Here is a 19,731-nt window from a genome sequence, read left to right as displayed (position 1 = left end):
ACTGAGTCACAGCTGAAGCATGGCCCTCCAGCCCCTCACTCCAGAGCACACAGTGTTCTGTGGGGTGCTGGTAGGTGCTGGTAGGGGTCTCCTCGACAGTGAAGCATGAGGAAGGCTGGATTAAAGAAAATTCAGGGAGTTTTTTTGCTGTGGGACTTGTCAGTCTTTGATGTGTTAATACACCTCTGTGACTATCCCAGAAAGGTTGAGTCTGCAGGACTTCCCAAATTTACTTGACCAGAGCCATTTTTTCCTTGATAAACAAGCTCCTTTATCTTACAGATGGGAAAATGAGGCTGAGTGGGGAAGCAATTCCCTGAGGGTCACACAGCAAACATTTCTGAAGATCAGAAAACTATATTCAATCCCTGCTAGCCACCCTGCCACCAGTCTTCTTCCTCTGCTCCTGGAAGACTGGTCCTTTCCCCTGGTTCCACCAGGTCCCCATGCCTTAGACGTCCACCATCCTCAGTTAAGCCGTGATGCCTCCCAGGCCACCATGAGGAGGAGGAGAGAACAGAGCCCCTGCTCCTCAGGGACTCATGTGGGGACTAGCTCTACCTCGCGCGTCGTCATGTGCCCCAGGAGCAAAGGGCAGGCAGGCAGGCTGCACACGGGTTTTATGGCTGGGCCACCTCCCAGAACAGTAAACAGAGGGGCAGGCAGCTGGCACTGGATCCCTCCAGGGAGTGAAGGCCCCAGGCAACAAGACTCCTCTCCACCTCTGAAAGGGAGCTGAAAATAGCAGCTTTTCTCCAGAGTTTCTAAAAAGTAGACTTCAAGCTCATGTTGCTCATAATCTTTTTTTTTTTTTTAACCATTCCTCCATCTTGGCTTAACAACACCCACGAGTCCTATAGGCCACACTTCAAACATCACCTTCTCCAGGAAGCCTTCCCAGATCCTCCAAGATAAGCTGGGAGCTCTCTCTGGACTCCCTGGATGCTCTGCTCCCCTGATACCTAAAGCATAGCTCAGACTGGGAATTCTGGGGGCAGGTCCAGCCATGCCTGGCACGTAGGAGTACCCAACGAATGTCATCTGCTAAACGAAATCCCTGAGTATTTGAAACATTCGAAAGACGGAAAGATTGAATCTGATGATTCTGCTTACAAAATGGACTTAAAATTTGACATAGTCTCATAGACTTACTCTAATGATGTCATGTTTTGATCTTTCAAATGTGTTTTAAAGGTGACCTTGTTGTATGCCTGCTTAGACTAGGAGGGACTATGCAGTTGCTGAGAAGGATGAGGATGATTTACACTTTTTAAATATTTTCCTTTCATGCTATTTATAATGATTTTTATACATTTTTAAAAAGAGAAAAAAAAGTTTATTCTTGAAGCTGCATCCAAGAGATTCCATTCTCTGTGCAACACACTTGCTCAGTTGTGAGGTCTGTTTGGTTCAGAGAAAGTCCTCTGGGGGCTCTCTGAGGCCTGGTCCCCAAGGGACAGCCTGGTGGGTTGGTAGAAACTTGGTAGGGTAGACTCTGCCCCTATGTCCCCTGCAGGGGCCTCCCCACAATCTGGAAACCCCACTGAGAATGGGTGTGAGGGGATATGCTGTGTAGCTCAGAGAGGATGGTCATCTCTTGCCCAGGCTCAATCCTGCGGGCTTTGTGCTTTGCATCCCACAAGGAGAGGGTTCAAGGCATGTGATGAGGGAGGCAAGTAGACCTGAGCCTGCAGGAAAAGGCAGGTGGCAGCTGACACCCTTCCCTTGGACCCCTCAGGTCATGGTCTGCAAACCATCTTCTCTGGATTCCATCTCCTTTCTCCAGGAGTCTGGTCCCTACAACGGCCTCCCACCTTTGAGCCTATGGAGGAGGAGCTAGCCCCTCCTCACCTTGCCCCCTGGGGATTAAGACTTCCCACCCCAGGCGCCCTTATCCCCCTGAGGCCTAGAACACCAAAGCGGGAAAAGGTTCACTGCACGGATGGGCCCAGGGGATGCAGGGAGTCGGTGGGTGATTTGCCCAGGGTTACTCAGAAGGTCAGTGGTGTGGCTTGGGACTCAGACTCCTGGGCCCCGACAGGAGCCACATGCCCAGCACCTGAGTCCTCAAGGGCCCCAGCCCACAAGGCTGGTCCGGGGGCTATGGCAGATATTCCTCCTTGACAGGCACTGGGGAGGAGGCACCCAGGAGGCTGGCAGAGCTGGGGCACAGGCCCCCCAGGGGTGGCCCTGCTGGGGTGGGGGTGATGTCATGGGCTGGCGGGGGTGGCTGTGGAGGCTGCTGCTGCTGCTTCTTCTTGTTCACTTTGCGCTCCTTGGCCCGCCGGTTTTGGAACCAGATCTTCACCTGTGGGATCAGAGAACAGAGATGGGGCAGGTGGTATGGAGACTGAACGGCAGAGCAAGAGGAAGAGAGAGGGCAGTGGAGCTCTTGTTTCTTGATGTGGCATTTGGGGCTTCCCTCCGGCTGCAGCTACCCCAACTGTTCATGTACCCTCAACATGTTCTCCCCTCCTGGAACCTGTTCCCCTGCCTTTTTGTTTTTGTTTTTTTTGAAGTACCTGTAATACTTTTTTATTCTGCCCAGCAGTTTTTTAAGTTTTATTTATTTTTAATGGGAAGATAATTGGTTTACAATGTTGTGTTGGTTTCTGCTGTGCAACATGAGTCAGTCATAAGTATACCTATATCCCCTCCCTTTTGAGCCTCCCTCCCACCCCCAAACCCACCCCTCCACCCCTGCTCCTTTACTCTTAAGACAACTTTTTCTGTAACCCTCTTCCTCTCCATCTTCCAAAGCCATGCTCTAACACCCCTCCTCCAGGAAGCCTTCCCTGTTCTCCCTGTGACTGCTCCCTCTGGATTTAAACAGCACTGATCAAAGCCTGCCGTAGCCTAGAATTAATCAGACCCCCTATCCCCCTATTGGTGCCCAGGGATATTGGGTTTTATTGGCCAGGGGATTTATGGCAGCAGCTCAGTTTCTGTTGTGTTTGTATGATCATGGCCAGGAGACAACCTCTCTGTCCTCCCTTGACTGAGCTCCATAATCTGCCTGGTAGCCTGGAGGCCAGACTTGCAGTACTGCTCCTGCGGCTGAAGTAGGGGCCCTACGCACCTGCCGTTCAGTGAGCCCCAGGTTGGCGGCCAGCTCTGATTTCCGCCGGATAGTGATGTAACGACTGTAGTGGAACTCCTTCTCCAGCTCCAGGCGCTGGTGGTCGGTATAGACCACGCGGTATTTATCCTTGGTCCGGGTCTTACCTGAGAAGCAGAAGTGCCAGGAGGAGAGGTGAGTGGGGAGAGGAGCCTGCAAAAGGCCAAGGCAGGGCTCCCAGGGGGAAGAGCAATCCAGGACCCCTGAAGAAGAACGCTGAGAAAGTAACAATCAGGCTTGGAGACTCCCAACTTGGGAGTCAAGCACTGTTCTCATGCCCATGTGGGGTCCCTAACACTGAGAGAGAGGCTTCCTCGATGGTTCAGCAGGCAAAGTATCTGCCTGTAATGCAGGAGATGAGAGAATGTGGGTTCAATCCCTGGGTCGGAAAGATCCCCTAGAGGAGAGCATGGTAACCCACTCCAGTAGTCTTGCCTGGAGAATCCCACGGACAGAGGAGCCTGACAGGCTACAGTCCATGGGATTGCAGAGTTGGACACAACTGAGCGACTGAGCACAAGGCTCAGAGACAGGATGCAACTGGCCCAGGGTTACCCAGCAAGCTGCAGGTGGAGTTGGGGTTTCAGCCAGGTCTGCTGACCCAGAGCCCTCCTCTGACTGCCAGACCCACCAGCTCTTATGCACCAGTTCCCAGGTGTGGCTGCACAACAGTCACATGGGGAACTTGTGAAAACACAGCTTCCAGAGCGTCACTGGGCATGTAAACTCGAAAGCCTTGGGGTGGAATCTGCATTTTTCACAAGCTCCCCAGGTGGTTCTAATTCGGGGATCCTTGGAGGAACACCTGGCAGCAGGGGTAGGTTGAGATAGAGACATCGGCTGCTCTTCTCTCTTGTGGTGGAGAGAGCAGGAAGGGCCGCCGCAGCCAGAGGCTGGAAGCAGAAAGCTTTCAGAACTGCACTGGGGTATATGCTCCTCACTTCCTGTTGAATGCCTGTTGGTTGCTGGCCAAACAATCGGACAGAAAGTATTGGGGCTGCTGGTTGTTCCCCAGGACCTGTCAGGTTCCTCAAAAGACCCTGGTTCTAGACAGGAAGCCCTGAGCTGGGGCTGCACACCTGAGGGGGGGGGGGGGGGCTAGTCTGCTTGGAGCCATTCACACTCCAGCCTGAGCCCAGGCACACAGCAGGAGTGCTCAGGCCAGCCCACAGATATTTACCGAGTTCCTGCTGTGGGCCAAGTCCCTGGTACAGCAGGGAGCTGAATTAAAAGTCCCTGCCCTCCTGAAGCTTAGGTTCTAATGAAGGGAGATGAGTAAAAATAAAAAATATGAAAATTATTGATATGTTAATTGATGAAAAACTTTTCAGAGAAAAAAGGAGGACTGGGAATTTAGGGAGGAGAGAGGCTATGATTTTGAACAGAGTGGTCCATGAAGGCCTTACCTTGAAGGGGAGCTTGAGCAAAGATCTAAAGTGAGAAAGAGCGATGCAGCTGTCTGGGAAAGAGGTGCCCAAGCAGAGGGAACAGCAGGTGCAAAAGCCCTGAGGTGGGGACGTGCCTGCTGTCTGAAGAGGGAGGAAAAGTGAGAAGGCTCGTGCGCCCAGGATGCAGTGAGCAGAGGGGGTGGGCAGGTCATGCAAGGCCCACAGGCCATGGAAAGGGCTCTGGGTTTTGCTCTGTCTGGGGCAGGAGCCATTACAGGGTTTTGAGCAGAGGAGACATGAGGTTTGATGTAGATTTTAAGATGCCTCTGGCTGCTGGATAGAGAACAGACTGGTGAGAAAGGGGAGGTGTGGGGAGACCTGCCATAAGAAGGTGGTGGAGGAGAAAGAAGTGGAGAAAGAAGAAGGAGAAAGAGGTGGTATCTTGGCTTCCACATGAAACTCAGCCTTGGACCAGGAATTGGTTGGGTTAATGTCAGGGATCTCTTTCAGGCTGGGATCAGAGGTCTGTCTGGAGAGACTATTAAAGAGTCATGCTTGGCCTGGGCTGCTGTGAGGGCCTGACTCAATACCAGTGTCCTTTTGTAAGAAACAACACGTGGCTATGACCAGGAGGCACATGCAAGCATTTTCAGACTCGCCCCTGCATCCCACTAGGGCATGGCCAGTCTGCATAACCATCGACCCCCTCCCACTTCACCCAGATGCCCCCACAACAACCTGACCATCTCCGTGGTCCCAGCTCTGGGCCTGCCTGTCCCTCAGCACCCCTGTGCTAACTACCCCCCCACACTGTTCCAGCCTCCGCCTTCCCCACCCAGCCCACACAGCTTGGCAGGACAGTGCTGGGCTCCCCAAGAGCCAAATGGTTTGTGGAGAACAGGAGACGGCAGATGTTCCTGGGCTCTTTCCCTTGAGTTTCCTGCCAGAGGAGCAGAACCACACTGGACTCTTCCACAACCACTGACCTCAGCCCATTGCCCGACACAGCACGAGACAGCCCCGGCCCTCAGCCAGGCCTAACCCAGGAAAGGGACCAGGGAGCGGCTGCCGAGGCCTTGGCTCCAGATGGGGCCCCTTCTTGACCTAGAAAATTCAGTGCCAGCTCAAAAACAATTCTGCCTAATGCCACCACCGCTGGAACCCAGCAGATCTCTGAACCCACAGCCCCGCTGGGTTCACTGGGCCAAAGCCAGAAAGGGTCATAGAAGTTCAGTCTCCTCCCACATTATAGATGAAGATACTGACATTCCGAATGGTTATACAGCAGCCAGAGGTCCAAATAAGAGAGGCCTTGTAAGTTCTTTTAGTCCAAACTCCCTGTACATTCAGGGTCACTGAAGCCCCAGGCAGTTACCAGGCCTGCAGCTCCTCATCCCACCAGATTTGGGGTCCACAGAGCCTGCTATATGGCCCTCTAAGCATTGGCAATAGAAGCTCAAACGGCAGGCCCATCGTCTACTTGTATTTCTGGAAGAGAGGGTTTAGACCACGGTGAGGGCAGATCCCCAAAAGTCCTGGCTGGGCCTGGAGGGCCCTCAGGTTGAAAATGCCAAAAAGATTCACTTTTGGCAGTAGCGGATGGAAGCTTCCTGCCCACCCAGACCTCAGCCTGAGAGATTATAAAGACACCCTTTTCCTCAGGCATCCAACCTTCACTCCTATTCTCCCTGATGAGCAAGTGGGCATCCATTATACCCATTTCATAGATGGGGGAAATAAAAACTCAGAAAAGGGCACTTGCTGAGGGTCATCCTGCCTGGTAGTGGTATCAATCTGGGCTCAGGTTTCCTGACCTCCAGCCTGAGTTCTTTCCCCCAACTCTGAGGGCAGCAGGAACTAGATAAGAGATAGCGTTCTGGCTGCATAGTTACTCCTCTCTGCATAGTTGCACCTCTAGTAAGGCTGCTAGTGAAGACCCAGGACCTGTTGCAGCCTCCTGGACCCAAGAGAGGGGCTGGTGGGCTCAAGAACCCAGAGACCAACTTCTATCTGGGGAAGTTGCTCAAAGCACACAATGTATTGCTGAAAAAATGGCTCTGCCAAAGAACCAAATGTTTGAAATCATACTGTGTGGTCCAGGAACCAGAAAGTCCCGTCTGCTGGCCAGAGGGTGATAACGGGAATGTCCTCCTTGGAGCCCAGCTTGGTGATCTCAGCCTCATTTAACATGCACATGCCCTTTGACTCCTGAATCCCTCTTCCAGGGAGTGATCCCACAGAAAACTGCCCACAGAGGTAGCTGTTTCAGATAGTACAAAAGTTAAGAACAATGTACATGTCTGTGAGTCAGGACTAGTTAATAAGAGATGGTACATCCATGGAGAGGATCATTAGGCAGTCATCAAGAAGAAATTATAAAGCTCTATATGTGCCAACATGGAGCAATTTCTAAAAACATTACGTTTTTTAAAAGGCAAAATGGTGTGAATAATATGTTACTATTTTCGTATAAAAATGGAATACACACACACACATACTCAAACATGTTTGTACACCCATAGAGTTCTTTCTGAAAGAATATACAGGAAGCCAGTATCGGGGCTGCCTGGAGAAGGGACTGAAGCCTGGGAAGCCACAGGGAGGAGGGAGTCTTTGGGGTATTTGCATTTTTACCCCCTGAAGATGTGAATTTGTATTTTTAATGACAATCAGGCACCTTGGGCTCCAGTCCCAACTCTGGGCCAGAACTCCCCACTGCTGTGAGCAACCCTCCTTTGCCCTCCTGTTATCACCTGTGCCACCCTGGGGGCCCAGGAGGGAGGGAGCAGGGAGGTGCGTGACAGCGGTGGGGCAGGGAGAGGGCCCAGGATGAATGATTTACAGGCCTTTGGGACACTGGGCCTAAGAGGGAAGTCCGGACTCCTATAACAGGTGTCTGATGGGGGCCAGGCCACTCCCAGTCACCTAATGAATAACTCTCTGGGCCAGATGCCAAGGCACGTAGGTGGGAGAGAGGGTGGGAGTCCCCCCACCAGCTCTTAGGGGTGAAGCATGGGAGGAGAAGAGCCTTGGATAACTCTCCAAATGAGAGTCTTTCTCTCTGCTCTGGTTGTAGGATGCTAGGAACGGTCCATCCATATGCATCAGGCTGCCATAGAGGTTAGCAAGCTCCCCACCCCTAAAGTATGCACAGCAGAGGCCCTGGAAAGCTCCAGGCTAAATGTCCTGACTCCTGACCAGCAGCCTCAAATGCCTGAGGAACCTTTTAAAAGCACAGATTCTGGCCCAGAAGTTCAGACTCAGGGGGACTAAAATCGGGCTCGGGGATTTGATACTTGAACAGCTCTCCAGGTGACCATGACATGTGGTTGTTTGGGCAGGCAGACCTCTAGGGCTTGCTGTCCAGCTTCTCACTGGCTGGGTTCTGAGCCTCGTGTTCTGTATCTACAAAATGGCAATAATTATTCTAATAACAGCCAATATGTCCATGTGTCAAGAACTTTGTATACGTCTCTCAATAACCTATGAAGCTGTGCAGGTGTTAGCCCCAGTTTACAGATGAGAAGACTGAGGCCCAGCAAGTTCTGCACATCTGCAGGTGGGACCTGGCCCAGGTCTGTCTAGTTTTAGAAACAGCACTAGAACCTATCACCCAGTGTAAGGTCTCCTATAATTAACTACCACCCTGAGTATATAGGGGATCACTTGAGATGGATGGATGAATGATGCCTAGCATATACCGAACACATAGTAGGCATGCAGGGAAAGGTAGATCCTAATGATTTCCATGGTGGGATAACCATACGGCAGGGATGCTGGGAAATGGATCTAAGCAATGGATTGTATGTTGGATGAGACCATTTATTTATAAGGTCCCTTCCAACTTGGAAACATGAAGTTCCCAATGTTTGTTGATGCTCTGATTATATTTGTTATTATTGCTGAAAGAATTCTAAGACTGATTTCCCTGTCTGAGAGTCTAGAAACAAAGTCTGCCCAGCTGGAGGGTGCGGGCAGGAGCCTGGCGGTCTGCAGTGGGGCCTCCTCATCCAGCCTGGGCCAGGCAAGGACAGAGTTCAGCCTCTGCCCCCAGGGCAGGGTTGGTGGCTCCCAGAAAATCAAGTGGCCTCTGGGTCAGCACTTCCTTTGACCCCTTCCTGCTGAGACTGTGGCCCTGAGGGATGACACTGCCAGCTCTGGCCCTCAGAGCTTGGAACACAAATCCATGACCCCTCTCTGTGTGGTCCAACCCCACTGGCCGTACATCAAAATACCCCACACCCGACAGACATACACAGACACAGAGAAATGCACACAGGCAGGCATGGATGCTTGTTAAATATACATATTCACAAGCTCGCAGGCCTGTTGCATCCTGGTCTCTCTGCCATCTTTAACAAGCCTACCAGAGGGGATTCTGAATCACCAGCTGAAGTAAGTATGTCCCGGTGCTGTGCCACCTGTGTGGCCATAAATAAGTCCCTTCTCCCCTCTGGGCCTGTTTCTCCGATGCAGCAGCAGAAGGTTTGGTGTCAGCTCCCAGGGCCCTGTAGATTCTGAACTTCTCTGTAGCTCTGAGCCCATGGGCCCAGGTCTGCATCCTTAGCTAATGGATTTAACAAGTGGTTGAACTTCTTTGGGCTTCCCTTCCCCCTGGGGAGCAGAATGGATTTGAAAGCAGTTTGCAAAGGGCAAAGAGCTATGGAGACGACAAGCTGAACCGAGCTATTTGTAGAAGCGGATGTTGGAGGGATCCCTTGGGAGAAGGAGGAATGCCGCCTGATGGGGGCCCTCAGGGCAAAGAACATTGCCTGGGGGTGGGGAGGTCTGGCTGAGCCACCAGCTGGACATGTGAGGTTCTGCTTGGAACCGTTTCCCCATGTGTATGACCAGTGGGTAGACTTCTGTCGCCCAGTTCCATGATGGATGGATATCCTCCCTGGGCCATGAGGCTCTCTATTGGGCCCATGATTAGTCCTTGTTTTGGCTGCTCTGCCAGTCCTACCTGCTCTAGCACGACTCCTCATTCACTCCTGCTCTTTCCTGGAGCAGGAGTGACGCTAGCATGGGTGTGCGAGAGAGATGAGAGGATGGCCAGACCAGCCACACTCAGGGGCCCTGCAGGCTTAGGCAAGCTTCTCCACCCCACTGTCACCCTCCTTCCTAGGCACTAAGCTCAGTCAGCACCTCCCCCTCCTCCTCCCAGGCTGCCTCTGCACCTTCCCCTCACCTATCTTCTTCAAGGAGGTCCCCAATCTGACTCGGCTATGGCAGGCAGTGAAGAGGACAGAAAGTTCATAGTCAAACAAACCTGATGATTCTAACCCGGCCCAGCCATGGGCTAGCAGTGGGAACCCAGGCAAGTCACTGAACGTTTCTGAATCCCATTACTCATCTGCGAAATGAGGACAGGCATGCCTCCTTCAGACATGGACGCTGTGGAGAGTAGATGTGATCGTGTATTTAACAAGGTATTAATAAAAGCTATCTGTGACAGCAGAGAAAAAGAAAGAGGGGAAGGGAGGAGGGGGGATAAGAGGGAAAGGAAGAGGAGGAGCAGGGGGAAGAAGATGATGATGCAGAGCCAAAAAGATGATGACTGCAGATTCAAAAGAGGCCAGAAAATCCTCAGTGGAGAATAAGGGGCACATCGGGAATGGATTACCGTGCTAGGAACTCTGGAGAGGAATTTTCCTGCGCCGTCCCATATGACAGCTACTAGCCACATGTGGCTACCTAAATTGAAATTAATTAAATAGAATTAAAAATTCAGTGTTTTAGTCATGCTAGCCATATATATAGCAAGTGCTCAGTGGACACGTGTAGCTAATGGCTATCACACTGGACAGTATAGATACAGAGCCATCATTACAGGAAGTTCTATTGGACAACACAGCTAGACCAAACTCCCAGCGAAGTCCAGACGCCCACATCCTCATAGCATATACCTAGCCCGACTGCTTGGACTATCTGCAAAGCAGCCTGCCTGTCCTTGCGTTCATCACCCAGTTATATTCTTCCTAGGATTTTCCACAAGTGGCACCAGAAATAGGGGGCACCTCTGGCCTAGAACAGCCCTTCTGAGAGTTACAAGCAGCAACTGCATCCCTCTGTCTTCTGGGCTGAACAACCTGCAGCCTCTCAACTGTCTCCTGGTGGAGTTTCCAGGCCTCTGCCCTACCCCGGCCACCCTTCTCTGGTCTGGAGGTGAGGTCTTTGCCTAATCGTCCACAGGTGTGGGTCCTGAAGAATCACATCTGGGGCAGAGGTACAGGGAGGGAGGAGCTGTGGACCCCAGCCCTTTTCATGCTCACCGAGGGACCTTAGCAAATCCCTTCCCTTTGGTTCCTGGCTCCCTACCTGCTCCATGATGGCAGAGACCATGCATCTTGCTCATTTGGTTCTACAACTGTGCCAGACACACACACAGGGAGTACTTGATGAATCCTTGTTAAACTTAACACAGACTCACTGCTTCCTGACCTTCTCCTCACAGTAAATGTCCCCTCTCCTCCAGCCACTCAGGCCAAAAGCCTAGGTGGCAATTTCCCCGCTCCCCACATCCCATCCATCAGCTGGTTGGCTTAACCTCCAAAGGACATCCTTCTGTCTAACTCCACTGTTCATACAGCCTTAGTCACAGCCACTGCTCTAATAGAGAAATGTGTTGTCCTGGGGTCAAAAATACTTGCATTTGAAACACAGTGAGTACTCAATAGATGGCAGTGCATATTATTATTACTATGGGAAGTGCTTGGTGCTTATTTGTTAAATGGTTCATTCCCACTTTCAAGGGTGGGGGGTAGATTAAAAACAAACCAGCATAATAGTTACAAACTGTGATTAGTGTGAAGGAAAGGAAGCATGGAGCTCAGAGCATAGCCTCACACCTCTTACAGTTATTATGATTAAGATGTGGGGGTGGGGTGGCAGGGGGCAGAGAGCCTACTTTATTTAGCTTGAGGAAAGTGTCCTGGAGGAGATGACATCTAAGCCAAGATCTGATGGTTGAGAAGGAGGTCTCTATGTCACCAACGGGGAAGAGTATTCCAGGAAGCCAAAAGAGCATGTGCAAAGGCCCTAAAGCAGAGAGAGTAGCAACAGAGGGCCAGACCCCCGAGGGACCCCGTGTGCCTTGCCCTGGCAGGAATCCCCAGCACCTAGCAGAATAGAAGAAAGACTCAGAGACTAGCACCACCTGCCTGCCTCATGAATGAATGAGAGAGGCACAAGAGAGGCTGAAAAGGCTAGCAGGGTTTTGAGCCCTAGGGTGAGGGGCTTGGATTTGACTTTGAGAGCAATGGGAAGACATCGGAGCCTGGAGGGTCAGTCTTGGCTTCCACTGACACCTGTTCCCTCCCTCTGTTGATGCTGAGGGGTCTTTGTGGGGCACCCCTATAAGGCTGAGGGGCAAGTATGGCAGGGGGAGGGCTTAGCCTCTTAACATGGTGATGGACCTGACTCCAGACATATATGTTGTTTCCAGGTCCCAAAAACTCTGGGACAGAAACTTAAGAGGCATCTCATTAAGATAATTTCCACCAATGAGAGAGGCTTGCTGCTAATAAAGCTGTTTTGGTCCTTCAGAACAACTCCCCATGCTCTCGGCAGCAATATCTGCAAAGTGGGGGGAAAACACCCAACCAAAAAAAGCCTTCTGCCACCTTCTAACTGGGTCATTCCCCCCCTTCCCAGCTACATCTGAGAGATGAGGTGTCGAATGGAGCTTCTGCCTGGAGAACCGGTTTTAAACAGCCTGCTGTGCCCATCCTCCCCCTTCAGCCTCTTACAGCCCATCACTGACTGGCCTCCTTTTCCCCACCTGGACTGGAATGCACATGGGGAGGGGGGCTTGGGCTCCCATTCTGAGGGTGTTGCTTCATGTGATAGATGGTCATCAGGCTGTAGAGGCTAGGTTTGAACCCTGGGCAGCAGCAAACCTGGCCGTGTGAGCTTTGGCAAGCCACTTACCCTCTCTGAGCCTCATTAACTCTACCTGTAAAAATGAAGCTTATAATAGATCCTCACACCTCTTACAGTTATTATGAGACTTAAATGAGATCACCCATGCAGAGTTTTTGACACAATGCCTGGCACGTGGTAAAGACTTAGCCGATGTCACAGTTATTAGCTTTATCATGAGCTCCTACTATGTACAAGGCATGATGAGAAGGATGAGACTGACTAGGACTGTTCCTTGAGGCAATAACAGATGGTAGATGGCAGAGATCAACAAGACAGTCAGTGATAAATGTTCAAACAAGGATCTGATACAGTGCTTGGAGGGAGGGAACCAAGGAGGGCTTCCTAGAGGAGGTGGCCTTGGAGAAGCAGCATTTGACCTGGTAAAGACAGAGGAGGACAGTTCAGGTCAAGGAACCCACACTAGAGAGGCAGGGAGTATGAGGTATGTGCTCTCATGTACCTGCTAATGACAGGTAGAGATGGTCACAGGCACCAGTACACTGAGCGCCTACTGTATGCCAGGCTCAGGACTGTGTTTTACAGGAACCATTGCTTCAAGGTGTAATCCTGTTATCATCTTAATATCACAGTGGAAGAAGCTGAGGCTTAGAGAAATGATCCACATCAATTTGACTGCAGCTAATGCAACTTCTAACAGAAATACAATTCCAGGCTTGAGGCTCTGAAGCTGGACTCTTAACCGTCCCAGGTAAGCATTTCTGTATCTCAACAAACTAATGGGAAAGTGGCTTCAAGAGTGGGTTGGGGCTGGTTCTCAAGAGGACTCTGAAATGGGGCTGGATTTTCATTACAGCAGTTGAACGGTATAAAGCGAAAAGGCAATTCCATGGCAGTGGGGAGCCATGGGATGCTCTTGAGCAGTGGATGAGCTTTGAGAAGGTAAATCCAGCAGTGGTTTAGAACAGTGCCCCTCCCCCCAACCTTGGCACCAAGGACTGGTTTTATGCAAAACAATTTTTCCAGGTATGGGCATGGGGAATGGTTCAGGGGGTAACGTGAACAATGGGGAATGGCAGATGCAGCTTGGCTTGCTCACCCACCGCTCACCTCCTACCGTGCCACCCATTCCCAACCGGCCACACACCAGTACCAGGGGGTGGAGACCCCTGGTGTAGAGGACATCAAGGTCAGAGCTGACTCATTTGAAGAGACCCTGAGGCTGGGAAAGATTGAGGGCGGGAGGAGAAGGGGATGACAGAGGATGAGATGGTTGGATGGCATCACTGACTCAGTGGACATGGGTTTGGGTGGACTCCGGGAGTTGGTGATGGACAGGGAGGCCTGGTGTGCTGCGATTCATGGAGTCACAAAGAGTCAGACACGACTGAGCGACTGAACTAAACTGAGGGCAGTAGGGGGGCTTCCCAGGTGGCTCAGTGGTAAAGCATCTGCCTGCCAATGCAGGAGACACTGGACATGCAGGTTTGATCCGTGGGTCAGGAAGATCCCCTGGAGGAGGAAATGACAACCCATTCCAGTATGTTTGCCTGGAAAATCCCATGGACAGGGGAGCTGTGATAGGCTACAGCCTGGTGGGCTACAGCCCATGGAATTACAAAGAGTTGGATATAACTTAGCGACTAAACAGCAGGAGCAGCAGCAGCAGGGTATTAGGGAGAGGCTGAAGGTGAGAGGCCAGGTTGGTGGCTGATGCTATGGGCCAAGGGAGAAGGCCTGGAACGTAGTGGGGGGAAGAGGGTTCATCCCTTCCATGGGCCTCAGTTTCTCTGTCTGACAGCTGAAGAAGTTGGACCAAGATCCAAACCCTGCTACAAGAGTCTTATCATCTGAGTGGACATTTCCCTACTTGTATGGGACTTCAGCCACACCAATGGGCCATTAACCTGTGAAAAACTATTTATTGATAGTGAATCAGAAACTGAACCTTTGTTAAAGGATGATTTATAACATTCCTAAAGAAAATATTTATAGTTGCAAAAGGGGAAGACAAAAAAAGTAGAGCTGCTTGCAGTCATTTCCTATCCTGGCCTCAGTCAAGTGACAGTCATCACTCAGAACTGGCTAATATTTTGTTTATGGACAACATAATAGCCTCTCTCCTTCCCAAGCTTTGTTGCCCTCTCCTTAGGTAAAACTGGCATCTTAGTCCCAGCCTCAGCTCCGCCAATTCTCCAGGTAAGAACAGAGTACTGACCACCCATGGAATAGGGAGAAAGGGGCAACCAGGCTTCCACTGGCATGAGCGGCTCAGCTGGACAGTCGTGGGTCCCATCTCCAGGTTGAGATCTTATCTCTCCCCTCTTCTCCCAGAGCTGTCTTACTGTCCCTCACACACTTGCCCTGTTCATTCATTCAACAGAAAATATTGAGGACCTACTAAATGCCACACACAGAGCTGGGTGCCTAGAAAGCAGTGAAGTGAAAGCCACTCAGTCATGTCCGACTCTTTGCAACAGTCCATGGAATTCTCCAGGCCAGAATTCTGGAGTGGGTAGCCTTTCCCTTCTCCAGGGAATTTTCTCAACCCAGGAACTGAACCCAGGTCTCCCACATTGTAGGCATATTCTTTATATGTAGGCATATTCTTTACCAGCCGAGCCACAAGGGAAGCCCATCCCTTCTCCAGCAGATCTTCCTGACCCAGGAATCGAACCGCGGTCTCCTGCATTGCAGGTGGATTCTTTACTGCCTGAGCTATCAGGGAAACACAGTCATGGGTCAAATAAACATGGTTCTGGACTTCATGGTAGTTTACCTTGGTGAGTTGGTGTGGGAATAGACACCACACAAACACACAAACACAAAGTAAGTAAAGTAATGGGAATAGACACCACACAAACACAAAATAAGTAAGTAATGAAACAAGGCAAAGATCATCAGTGGGTATGTGGGGGAGGCACCGACTTCAGAACATCATGGAAGACCTCTCTGAGGAAGTGGCCATGAAGCTAAGTAAGACCTGAAAGGGGAGGCAGCTTGCAAGGAGTTTTCCTGGAAGAAGGAATACAGCTAGTATAAGACCTGCCTGTAGCAGTACACATAGCTTTTTAGACCTCAGGAAGAAGTGTAAATTTTGCCCTAAATATAATGGGAAGCCATCAGAAAACTTTAACTGACTCATCCAACATATACCCCAGCCCAGCCCAGCCTCCACCTGTGTGATACTAGAACATTCCCTTACAATCTCCAGGCTTCAGTTTCCCATCTGTATGTCTGGTCTCTAACTGTCCACTCAGATATTCTAGAATGCTAGAAGCACAGAAGGCAAAGAAGGGGCAGGAAGGATACCATCAGATCAGGGACCAGCAGCATTGAGGGGGGATGGCATGCACCGACCTTCCCTCTGCTGTCCCAGACAACAGCGTTACCCAGGAAACACCCCTGGAAACCCCACATCTTCATTCCCCAGAGGGACAAACTGAGGCCAAAGAGGAGAGGAGCTTGGCCTCTCTCTCAGGGAGGGTCTGTAACCTCAACCCAGTTCTGCCCCCGCCTCAAGAGGACTGGTCAGCTTCAGACTCCACCTGAGTGGACAGGCAGCAGCTTCTAGCTTCCAAAAGGCAGAGTGGTTCTCGCCTGGCTCCAGGGGTGGCCCCTTTCCTTGGGAACCCCCAAACCTCCCTTGGCCTGCCCTTCTACTTTCTGGGAGTGAGGGTAAAAGAATGTTTGCCTTTGGGCAGAGTTAGTCCTAGGCCTCCAATGTGCCCAGGGCAACAGTTTCCAAATGACTTTCCAGACCCGAGCCGAACTGGGTTTGGCAGCTCCAGTGCCCAGAGAGCTGGGATTTGCCTGACATCACACAGCCTGGAAGCTCCTCAGGGCTCCTGCCAGTCCTCTGACTGCCACAGGCCCCTGGAGATCCTCCCCGTCCATCTCCATAGTCGGCTGATGAGCAGGAAGTAGCAGCTGGAATAAAGGAGCAGGACAGTGGACTTTCTTCTTCAGAGAACAGACACAGAACCGCAGGACCCAAGTGTCAGTGGCCCCAGACGCTTTCTCTCATATATTCTAAGGTAAAATTCTCAACTGAGGTTTATGGATAAAGCTTCTAGGGGCCTTTGGAACCCCTGAAATTGTCTGCCGAGTTAGGAAACACTTTTTCTTTTTTCCTAGGGAGAACATTTATGCTTTCCACCACATTTTTCAAAGGAGTCCTTTTGTAACTCAAACAAATGCACAAGACCCTTCTCGCTCATGTCACAGGTGGTAAAACTGAGACCTAGAAAAGATGGCTGATTTAAGGGACTCTGTTGAGAGGATCAGAGCACAGGCTTGGTCACATCCCAGCCCCACCGTGTACTGGTTACACAAGTTTAACTATATTTGCCCTACTTTGTCATCTCTCTATGCCATAGCTTCTTCATCTTGAAAATGGGGGTGATAATAGTCCCCATGATAAAGTTATAAGGATGAAAAGATTTTAGGTCAGAGCCTGCTGCATTACTAGGTGCTCTGTAAGAATTAGCTGTTATTATTTAGCCACGGAGACAAGTGGCACAGCTGCAGCAGAAACCTCAGGCCTCTGAGGCCTCTGGAGGCAGATAGGAGGTTCTGTGTTCCGGGGACTCTCAAGGAGGTGGTACAGTTGCAGCCAGACCTGTAGCTGCTGATCACCTTCTCCGCAGCATCTGCCCCAGATGAGCTGTCTGTGTCGGGGGACATGGGGGTGAAGAGAGAAAGGAGGGGGAGGTGGGGAAAGCCCAGGCTCACTCCCAGCTGGGGGAAAGGGAGGAGGGGCTGGACATCAAAGGGTGGGCAGGCCAACTTCCCGCCCCTAAGGCCAGGTGGCCTTTGTCAGGACAGGCCAAACACAGTCAGGACAATGGGGTATCATGTTCACTTTCCGGCCGACAGGAGTCACTACCGAGCCAAGGCCCAGCCTGTTACATGACAAAGGGGGGACCTATAAAGAGGTCAGGCCGCCCCTTATTAAAGCTGAGTCTTTGTCCTGCCCTGTCCCCTGCCTTTGAAGAGGGTGGATCCGAGAGGCCTGCCTGGGGGCAGGAGGTTCACAGGCTCAGGAGCCAAACAGCAGCCACCTTCCCAACTAATGCTGCTGCTGTCCCCTCCCCCAGGGTCAAGAGTTCAGGGAGAGCCCTGGGATGGTAAGGTAGGGACCCTCAACCACCAGCAATCTAACCAAAGAAGGCTCTTTTTTAGCCCAAAGGATATGACCCACCAATCTCTTCATTATATGGATAGGGGACTGAAACCTGGAAAGGAAAGTGACGTGTGTGTACACATATAGAGCATGTCCCGAGGCTGGGATAGGGGTGCAAGGAGCAGATGACCACCTGGACCAGTGCTGCCAAAAGTTTACCCCACGATAAAGGTCTGGGGACCTGTGTTCAGTTCCTACAGGGCGTCTTTCTTCATTGCTTGGGTCTCAGGTTCCCTACCTACAGGGAAAGACAGGTTGTGCTTTCCAATGCTCTGGCAGGCCGGGATTCAGAAGGGGGAAATTGAGAGAACAGCCTCCAGGGAGAGTGGTCGGGGGCCACGTTCTGGAACCCAACCAGGGCCACGGCAGAGGTCAGACAGCACCTGCTGGCTCCCAAGGGAACCATTCGGAGGCCCAGAGCGAGAGAGGGATCCTTACCGCTGCCACCGCCGCCTCCAGCCGCCACACTGCGCCGCATCCACTCGTAGGGTGTCCGCCTTTGCGCTCCGGGTGAGGAAGGTGTGCCTGGGCCGCCGAGGGGCTGAGCCAGGAGACCTGGGCCAGGCCCCGGGGGCGTGGGCACCGCGCCAAAGTCCGGAGGGGGCCCGAATGCCAGCGGGGCCGGGCTGGCTGTGGGAGCCGTGGGGCCCGGGCCGTAGGCGGCAGCCCATTCGTCCTTGGGCGCAGAGAAGGGCGCACTCCAGGCTGCAGGGGGCACGGGGCCCGGCTCCACGTGAGAGTAGCCGGTGAAATCAGGGTACTGCGGGGGTCCAGGGGGCGGGGGCGGAGGGCCATAGGCTTGCGGGCCCAGGCTGAGACTAGCGGGCCTGGCGGCGCCGGGGTACACGGGGGAATCCTTGTCCAGCACATAGCCCACGTACATGGTGGCCGCGAGGCCGCCCGCGCATGCTGGGCCCTGGAGCCGCCGCAGCCGGCTGCCCCGACGAGCAACTGCACACCTGAACTCCCAGCCCTGCTGCCGCCCGCCCCACCCAGGCCTTTTATAGCTCCGGGCCGCCTGCCGCCCCAGCCGAGGCGGGTTTGCATTTCAAAGCGGGGGGAGCCTCCAGGCCGCGAATCAAAGAGGGAAACCCGTCGGGGGCGGGGGGTTCAAAAGGAGACAAATTGCCGCCCCAAGCGGGAGGTGGACTCTGGGGCCAGAGAGGGTGGGGGCGCGGAGGGCGCATCCCGGCGAGCATCGAGGCACCACTAGGTATGGGAGCCTCCTGCAAGGCCCCGGCCCAGCGGCCTTGGGGGCTAGTCCTCCCCGCGGCCTTGTCCTCGCTGCCGCCACACAGACCTCTCCGCAACCCCATCTTACAGGTGAAGAAAAGGGACCTGAGTGGTGGTAGTGGGGCGACTGCAGGTTAGCGCCACACAGCCGCACCGGGCCTGTGGCGCAGTCGGTAGGGACCAGTTTGAGGTGAAAGGGAGGAACCGCTGACTTCAAACAGGGTTCTCGTCTTTAAGGTAGCGGGTCCTTAATCTTTTGGGGGGGAGGAGGGGTCACGACCCCTCTTAGTCTCTCCTGAGAGCTGTGGATGTTTTTCCCCTGGGGGAAAATGCACATATGCACATACGCGAGTCTGCAAACAATTGGGGAGTTCACCTGAGTTGGCTCTCTAGAGGAAGTTCTTAGAGAATTCGGGTAGGAGCACTCTTTCAGAGACATTCTAGGGAACCTTTCACAATTCTCTTGACAACCCCTCCCCCCTCCCCACCCCTGCCTTCCTTTTAATGAGAAGTTTCCAATATAATTGTAGAATGACTCACTATAGACCCATCATGAGCTTCAACCATTATCAAGATTCTGCCACACTTATTTAACTCTCGCCTCCCTTTTCTTGCTAAAGTATTTTAAAACAAATTTCAAACATCGTGTCATTTCATCCCTACATACTTCAGCATGCATCTCTAAAACACATGGACATTTTCTTACATAATATGCCATTATCAAACCTAACAAAATTAACACAAATTTCTGTGTATTATCTAATACCCGTTCACATTCAGAGTATTTCAATTGATTTTAAAAATGTCTTTTTAATAGTTGGTTTATGCTAAAGCCCTAATCCATTTATTATTATAGCTGGGGACCGCTTGGATTTTAAATGTTTCATGCATCTCCCCCCATCCTATCCAATTAAAGACTATCA

General features: G+C 51.9%; 1 protein-coding gene across 1 annotated transcript; it reads right to left on the bottom strand.

Moving 5' to 3' along the window:
- Nucleotides 1-1,313: 1,313 nt before the first annotated feature.
- CDX1 (caudal type homeobox 1) lies at nucleotides 1,314-18,458 on the bottom strand. The gene is made up of 3 exons (XM_069592428.1): nucleotides 18,014-18,458; nucleotides 3,080-3,225; nucleotides 1,314-2,308 (listed from the first exon to the last, which is right to left on the bottom strand). The coding sequence occupies exons 1-3, from the start codon at nucleotides 18,456-18,458 to the stop codon at nucleotides 2,102-2,104; spliced, it is 798 nt and encodes a 265-aa protein (XP_069448529.1). The 3' UTR covers nucleotides 1,314-2,101.
- Between the last annotated feature and the right edge of the window lie 1,273 nt (nucleotides 18,459-19,731).

Source organism: Ovis canadensis, chromosome 5, assembly GCF_042477335.2.
Source record: "Ovis canadensis isolate MfBH-ARS-UI-01 breed Bighorn chromosome 5, ARS-UI_OviCan_v2, whole genome shotgun sequence".
Taxonomy (NCBI): Eukaryota; Metazoa; Chordata; class Mammalia; order Artiodactyla; family Bovidae; genus Ovis; species Ovis canadensis.
This window is presented reverse-complemented; position numbering and strand designations above follow the sequence as displayed.

Excerpts from the sequence above, each read along its gene's own strand:
- CDX1 (XM_069592428.1), bottom strand. The coding sequence starts at position 18,458 with ATGTACGTGGGCTATGTGCTGGACAAGGATTCCCCCGTGTACCCCGGC. Across the intron at positions 3,226-18,013 it reads TGGAGGCGGCGGTGGCAGCG|GTAAGACCCGGACCAAGGAT; the intron begins GTAAGGATCCCT and ends TCTGCTTCTCAG. Across the intron at positions 2,309-3,079 it reads TGGGGCTCACTGAACGGCAG|GTGAAGATCTGGTTCCAAAA; the intron begins GTGCGTAGGGCC and ends CTGATCCCACAG.